This window comes from Helobdella robusta (genome assembly GCF_000326865.2).
Source record: "Helobdella robusta unplaced genomic scaffold HELROscaffold_93, whole genome shotgun sequence".
Taxonomy (NCBI): Eukaryota; Metazoa; Annelida; class Clitellata; order Rhynchobdellida; family Glossiphoniidae; genus Helobdella; species Helobdella robusta.
Window position 1 is genome coordinate 336,663 of NW_008705532.1, and position 8,256 is coordinate 344,918.

The 8,256-nt window shown below is 35.4% G+C and overlaps 1 protein-coding gene across 1 annotated transcript; it reads right to left on the reverse strand.

Annotated features, from left to right (window-relative positions):
- Positions 1-498: 498 nt before the first annotated feature.
- HELRODRAFT_91013 (hypothetical protein) lies at positions 499-5,214 on the reverse strand (the record flags this gene model as incomplete). Its single annotated transcript, XM_009033539.1, has 6 exons — positions 499-694; positions 1,052-1,193; positions 1,436-1,506; positions 3,569-3,637; positions 4,653-4,784; positions 5,042-5,214. The coding sequence occupies 6 exons, from the start codon at positions 5,212-5,214 to the stop codon at positions 499-501; spliced, it is 783 nt and encodes a 260-aa protein (XP_009031787.1).
- Between the last annotated feature and the right edge of the window lie 3,042 nt (positions 5,215-8,256).

Here is an 8,256-nt window from a genome sequence, read left to right on the forward strand (position 1 = left end):
TGCGGCGTGACATCCCACTACCACTACGATCAAGACTTTATCAATCTGTGATACGTTCGGTGTTGTTATATGGTGCAGAAACATGGCCAATGACAACCAAACTGGAACAACAACTTCAACGAACCGACATGAAAATGCTCCGATGGATGCAACGAATTAGTCTGAAGGACTACATCAAATCCACCAAAATCCTGCGTCGTGCTGGTTTAGATGATATAAAGGACGAATGCCGGCAACACCGTCTGCGGTGGTTTGGTCATGTCAAACGAAGTAGAAACAGTGCCCTAACTTCTCTTGCAGATGTTGAAGTACCTGGCACACGTCCTAAAGGCCGTCCAAAGAAGTCCTGGTCGCAAATAATCGAGCAAGACATGAAAGCTCTAAATTTAAATGAAATGGATACAAGTGGTCGTCTAATTTGGCGCAAAAAGTTGATGGCAAAGAAAACAACGTCCTACCTCGGGAAACCGGGTCTCTGGACGCAAAACGAAGATTGAACTAGCTTATTAACAAATCAATCAATCGACCGACCAACCAACCATCTAGTTCAATAGTGAGTCTGTACCCTTTGCTGAAAGTTTTTTTGAGGAACATTGGTGAGCCCGAGCAGCAGAGCTGACCATGCCAGATGATGGCGATGCGGTCACTGACAATGTCCGCCTCGTCCATGGCGTGGGTGGAAATGACAGTGGTCCTACCTTTGATGGATTGAACGATGAAATGAAGTGGAAGAGTGCTCCAGTGGTTGGATGAATCGCTGATTGGTTCAATTAATTAAATAAATAACAATTAGTTAAATAAATAATAATTGTTTATTACATTCAAAAACAAATAAGCTAGACCAAGAGAGCATTTGACAATCCCACACATTACATCAATTATAATTATTAAAACAGTTATTACTACATTTTTAACAAAAATCCATTACCAAGTTTAGGTCTACCGACAAAACTATCAAGGTATAGCCAACATGCAACCAATATACAACCACCAACATACAACCAACACCTACGTACAGCTACCAACACATCCACCACTAACGAACCACCACCCACCGGCCCTGTAGGCCTGCAGAAGATTCCAGATGGCCCTCCTCGTGTGGGCGTCCACCCCGGTTGATGGTTCGTCAAGGATGATAATGCGTGGTGAACCCAGGTAGGCCAGACCGATTGAAAGAAGGCGCTTCATCCCGCCTAGTTAATTGATAGATTGATTGATCGAACTAACAATTGATTAATTAATTAATTTATTGAACACTTGATTGGTTGTTTGATTGCAATAAGACTTAGTCATAATGAAACAAAAAATTATAGCCCAACAAACCAGTGATGACACTGATATTAATCAATTACCGAACGAACAACACCAAAGACGATGACGACCACAATAACAACAACAAATCAGTCAGAAATTAGCCAAGCAACAACAAACCTACCTGACAACTCTTTAGCGGGAGTATCTATCTTGTTGAACAGGTTCAAATCCAAGGTCAATCGGTTACACTCACTAACAAGAATATATCATTAATTTGAAGAGAAATTTTTAAGCAATCAGTAAAAAGAACAAACACATGCAAGCGCACACTTAAGCACGCACACAAACATTCACACACTCACAAAAACACTCCCACAAGCACATGCAAATATACAAACAGACACATGAGAAGTGTAGCATGTTTGTGTTTAGCGAGATGGCGGCACGTACCCGGTAATTTTTTGTAATTTGGAAGGCTTTTTGATTTTTTGCTTCTGGATTAATGAGTTCTTTTCTTTATTTTACTAAATTTATCTTCTTCTTTACCTCATTATTATTATCTTTATTATGCCTCATTCAATCTAGGTACTTTCTCTCAAGTCTTTCTAATACTTTGTCTCCGGCGAGAGTAGTCCGGCGACGAATCTTTTACTTTAATTTTTGATTTTACAATAAGCGCAATAAATCTTATTCTAATACAACTATCAATAAAATGAATATAATTAGTAACAACAGTAATAGCAATATTTACTCCTATAACTCTTTTAGAACTTACTAAAATTATTAACTCTTTGTCATTTACAATTTGTTCCCTAAATCTAATTCCCAATTTACTTAAGGAATTTTCTTCAATATTTTATCCTATCATTTTCAAATTAGTTAATTTATCTCTTTCCACCTCTAAATTTCCCACTTCTTATAAGAATTATATTGATATTGCTATTCTTAAAAACTCATTTTTAGATCCTTCCTCTTTATCTAATATAAGACCTGTTACAAATATTTCTTTCATATTTAAAATAATAAAAAAAGTAGTTTATAATCAATTATCTTTTTATTTAAACTCAAACTCCTTTCTACCTGTATCCCAATCTTGTTTCAGATCTCCTCACAACACTGAAACTTCCTTACTAAAAATACATAATAGTATGACATCCTCTCTAATAACAATAGTAATCTTACTTTTCTTCTTGACTTTTCTTCTGCTTTTGATAATGTTGATTATACTATCTTCTTGAGACTGCTAAATCACTCTTTTAATATTACTGATTCTTGTCTATCCTGGTTTTCTTCTTATCTTTGTAATCGTTTTTCTTCTGTTGTTTTTAATAATGCTGCTTCTAACTCCTCTACCCTTACTTTTGGAGTACCTCAAGGTTCTATCCCTGGCTCCTTTCCATTTATTTTCTATCCTTATTTATACTTCTTTTCCTCCATCTAATCTCAATAGTGTTCTTCATAATCTATCTCTACGTCTCTCTCCTATTATCGCTTAGTCTGACTCCATGTGTCTTAAACTTAACCCTTCTAAATTTGTTTTAATAAATTTAAACACTATTACTATTCCTTCTATTACCTTCCTGATTCTAAAACTTTTGATGTTTCTCACAAGTTTCGTAGTCTAGGCTTTATCTTTGATTCTAGCATGTCTTTTTCTTCTCAGATTAATATTGTTGCTAAAAGTTCTTACTTTCATCTACGTAGAGTAAAAAACTTTTGCCTTTTCTTGACGATCCTACAATTTTCCTTCTTGTTACTTCTTTAGTTTTATCTAGGATTGATTATTGTAACTCGCTCTATTATGGTCTTCCTGATTCTACACTCTATCCTTCAAGTAAGACTTTTTTAACTCAGCTGCTCGTCTAGTTGCTCGTGTCCCTATCTTTTTACATATATCTCCATAATTTGTTCTTTTGCACTGGCGCCTTATAAAATAGAGAATAATATCTAAAAATTTGCACATTAATGTTTAAGTCTCACTACAAATCATACTTATTAGATATATTAACTGAACCTAAACGCCCCGGTTTACGATCGTCTTCTTGTTCTCACTTTTTCTTAACTCGTGTTAAACACTCTTTTGTTAAATCTGCGTTTGCTTTTTCTGGCCCTTTTCTCTGGAAGTTTCTACCTTCTGCTCTGACTACTTCTCTATCTCTTACGGAGTTCAAAGCGGATCCCAAGACCCATCTGTTAGCAAAATTCTCTGAAGAGCGCTGTTGAACATCGCGGAAATAGCGCATTACAAACTAATTATTTTATTGATTGAAACAGACACACGCAGGCACACACATGAACAGATATACAGACGTACGTGAGACATTCATCTTTTGTGAGGCCTTTCAACCGTCCAAAAAAGAGCATGTGCTGACGAATGGTCAAACTGGTTGATTTTGGTTGGAAGGTTTAATAAATGAATGAATGAATGAATGAATGAATGAATGAATGAATGAATGAATAAAAACAAGTGAATGAATGAAGGACCAAATAAATGGAAGAAAAAATCAATAAAAAAAGTAAACAGGTAAATGCGTGATAGAATGAATAAACAAAATAATAAATATATTATTGCTTAATTAAATAATAAGATAATTAATTAACTTATTTAATGTCAATTATAAATCCATCATAAACAACTGCATTAAAATAATTTTAATACAAACAAAAATTCAATCACCAAATTACTTCACAAGTTGTTTGACCAATCGACTAATCAACCGATTACTCAATCGATCAATTAACTAACTAACCGACCGACCGACCGACCGACCAACCAACCAATCAAATAACCAACTTAATAACTAACTTACTTACTAACTAACTAATTTACTAACTAACTAATTTACTAAATAACAAAGTTACTTACTTACTTACTACCTAACTAACTAACTAACTAACTAACTAACTAACTAACTAACTAACTAACTAACTAACTAACTAACTAACTAACTAACTAACTAACTAACTAACTAACTAACTAACTAACTAACTAACTAACTAACTAACCAACCAACCAACCGATCGACCAACCAACCAATCGACCAACCAATCAACCAACCAATCGACCAACCAATCCACCAACCTCACTAACCAACCAACCAGCCAACCAGCTAACCAGCCAACCAGCCAACTAACCAACCAACTAAAAAATTAATCAATCAATTAAGTTAACAGATGGTGAGGGATTATCCAATTTTTCAATCAACCTATCAGCTTATCAATCAATTATGTTTTGCACCAAACAATAAACCATTCATCCAACCAACAAGCCAACCAACTCCGCATTCAGCCAACCAACACCGTATCCAACCAACAGCTCAATCAACTAACACACCAATCAACCAATAAACTAAATAATCAACCAACCTACCAACCAATCAACCAACCAAACAACTTACGGATCAAACAGCAGATCATGTTGAGGACACAGACTGAAGTTTCTTCTAATCTCGTCCATATTATACTCCACGTCGTATCCATCCACGAACACTTTCCCACTTGTACCTCTCAACATACCCGCCATTATCGACCTTTGTGAGCATGTGTGCAATGCTGTTCATGTGTTGCTTAATTATGCATTCCGTTGTTCAATTAAACAATGAAAAAATATTTACCAACTTCCACAAACTCTCAACTGAAAATTATAACATAAATTTTTATCAAAGAATCCAACAATATATTTAACTATCTTGACATCTATATTCGAACCAATAGAGAATTTTTTTTTAAATTTCCGAATTCTGTAAAAAGATATTTAAAACTCCATCCAATCCCCTTAAAAGCTCACATGGCAGTTGTCTTGCCGGCTCCATTGTGACCGAGGAAGGATGTGATCTGGTCGTAGTAAAAGGTGACCGTCAGGTGATCCACAGCCGCAGGAAGTTTCTTCTTGAACTTTTTGACCAGGTTCACGATGGAGATGCCCTCTCGTGCGTTCAAGGGCGCTGGCTCGTGGTACATGCTGTTCTTCGTCATGCTTAAAGGGTCAGCTTTAAAAAATTTAAAGCACTTCAAGGTAATTTTGGAAAATGTTGTTAAAACCAAGTCATATTTAAACTAGCGAGTGAGAGTGACTCGGTGTACATTTGTAAATGTAACTTTGCATCAATACAGGCTTCCTTAAAATGTCTAACTTTTACCAAAACATCGAAAACTACGATGAAGCTGAAAAGACCAATTATCACAATTATCAATCACCACAATTACAAAACATAATAAAAATTTGAACAACTTTCAAAATAACACAAACAAAAACAACAATATCAGTATAATCATAAAATTTTAAACAATAATAACAACAACAAAAGGAATATATAAATTAACACCATTCAAGTTGAGATTCTCCAACAATAATGCATTTTGAGTGGCATTGGCAGCTTCGTCTGCAGGCACTTTGCTCTGCATCATGATGGAGGAAGATTTCTTCGACTTAGAATCAGATGTTGGTAGCGGGTGGGCAGCAGCAACTTGGGAGGGAGGTTTCTTCTCGCAACAGGAGGTGCAAGGAAAGCAAACATGTTTGGGCACACCTAATTCTCCTAATTTATAGATATCCGCATTTATTTTTGATCGTTTCTGTAGGCGTGTGTGACTGTGTGTGCACACGTGTGATCGTTTTTGTGTATGTGTGATTATGTGTGTGTATATAAAACAAATTAACAAACCTGGAAAAAGAGAGTTAAGATAATAAACAGTCAGGTACGTTATCAGGGAGTCCAGGTGCATGGCCAGGAGACACAAGCCTTCATTAAAATTAGTTTTCACATGAATAATTAAATGAACCAATTAATTAATTAATTTATTTATTAGCCTGCTAAAACATTAAACGGATAATAATTCGTAACAGGTGTTTCATGTAACGGCAATGAATTAGAGCTGAAATAATCCGTGGAACTGCCGATAGAATAAACGAATTGTAAAGCTGCAAGTGTTAACATAAGTACATATGCGCGGGCACTCGTATGCAGGGCACTCGTAGACAATTCACATCACAAACAGCTCGCACCGCAAACAGTTCACATTATGAAATGCCAACGCTTGATGTTAATGAAATTTGTTTTTTTGAAGTTTACAAAAATGGTGTAAAATTGATTTTTAAATTGATTGATGGATCGATTGTGAAGCTGATCATGAGTTGAACGACAAATTGATTGATGATATTGAAAAAAAAGACTTGAAAGATTGAAAAGATTTGAAACGGAGTGCTGGAGGTATTTGTTAGCCATCTGCCTTCTTGTTCGTGAGATGTGAAAACATACAAATTCATATCAATTCCAACTTTCTTTCAATACACAATTGCAGCTTTTCAAATTCAGCGTGATAAAGTTATTTTCAGAAATTCATGACATGGGATTTTGAAAAAATTTTGTCGTCTGCATAAACTGGATTTTGAGTAATCCTGATAAAATATATACTGTCAGCAGAGATGCAAATCAACCAATTCTGTGATTGCGTGTTATCGTTTGAACAGGAAAGTGGACACTTAAAACCTTGGGGAAAACGCGAACGAAAACGAGAGTATTTAGGAAAACTAAACAAAAACGCAAAGCAAAAAATTTTCAAACAAAATTTATATTAAACGTTACCACTACCCATCACTGCTATTACTTTTAATAATAAAAGTAATATTAACACAGTTATGATAATAATAATAATTTTAATAATATAAATAATAATAATAAACTATTTTTTATACAAATTTAATTTTATTCCAACCAAAAATAAATTAAAATAAAAAAGGATCCAATTAGCGCTTTATTTTCAACTGGTCTTAAATCCTATAATTGCCAAATAACGTGTAAATATCTGTAGAAATTAAAAAGTAAGATATTAAACTATCGTAACCTAGATTCATGCTTGAAGTTTGGTAGGGATATTTGAAAAAGTTGTCCAAGGTGGCCCCCCCTGAAGCTATGCCCAGTTGGGATGTGATCTTCAACGCGCATATGATGCAGTACGGGTGAAAGAATGTGCACTGTGCAAGATGGTTGGGTGGATGAATGGAAGAATGTACATTGGATGAATGTGAAAGATGGATGGATGAATGTAAAAATGTGTAAGGTGGATGGATGGACAAAAGAATGTAAATTGGTAGATGAGCAACATAAATATAGACAAAAAAATGAGCACTAGATAAATGTGCAAGATGAAGGAATAGATGGATAGATAGACAGAAAAGTTGTACATTGGATGATTTTTCAAGATGGACAGACAGATGGAAAATTTTAACTGGATAAATGATGGATGGATGGATGGAGATAGGTACACTAGATGAATGTACTAAAAGAACGAATGGTGATCGCGACAGTATTGGTGGTGGACGGTGTGGCGATCACACATTCCGCCTGCAGCTTGACAACGGTGAAAAAGTATGTATAAACGGAATTATGTGTGGTTTCTTTACTGTAAAGAATGATTGAATGACGGATTCGTTGATAAATATATTTATATAAATATATGCAAGATATATTTTCAACGGTGGATAGTTGGATTGAATTTTGGATGAAAAATTAGCATTAAAAACGTTTGGTGATGAAAAAAAGGTTCGTTCTTCCCTATTTAAAAGATTCTACATTCAAAAAAGAGTGGCCAACGAACAAAAACAACGTTGTGCACACTTCGACAACGTTGTTTTGCCTCCCCACCAAATTTTGTAGGTAGGATCCCTGGCTGGAGTGATGGGGCAATAAATTGATGCATGACCAACCAAAAAACTTGACCATTGAACTTATGTAGAAATTGTCGGTGTGTGTATCGAATAGGCTAACAATCGTTATCATCATTAAAAAGTACTTTTAAAAGACACCAGTCACTATCATTATCATCACATTCATTATCACCACCATCATCACCAACACCACCATCGTCACCAACACCACCATCATCGCCAGCCTCTAACTAACCAGAATGAATGAAGGAAAGACGGCAAGTTGGTCAGATGCTTCAGCGGCTAACCTGGCCAAATAGAAGAAAGTCATGCTGATGATGACTGTCACGATGTTG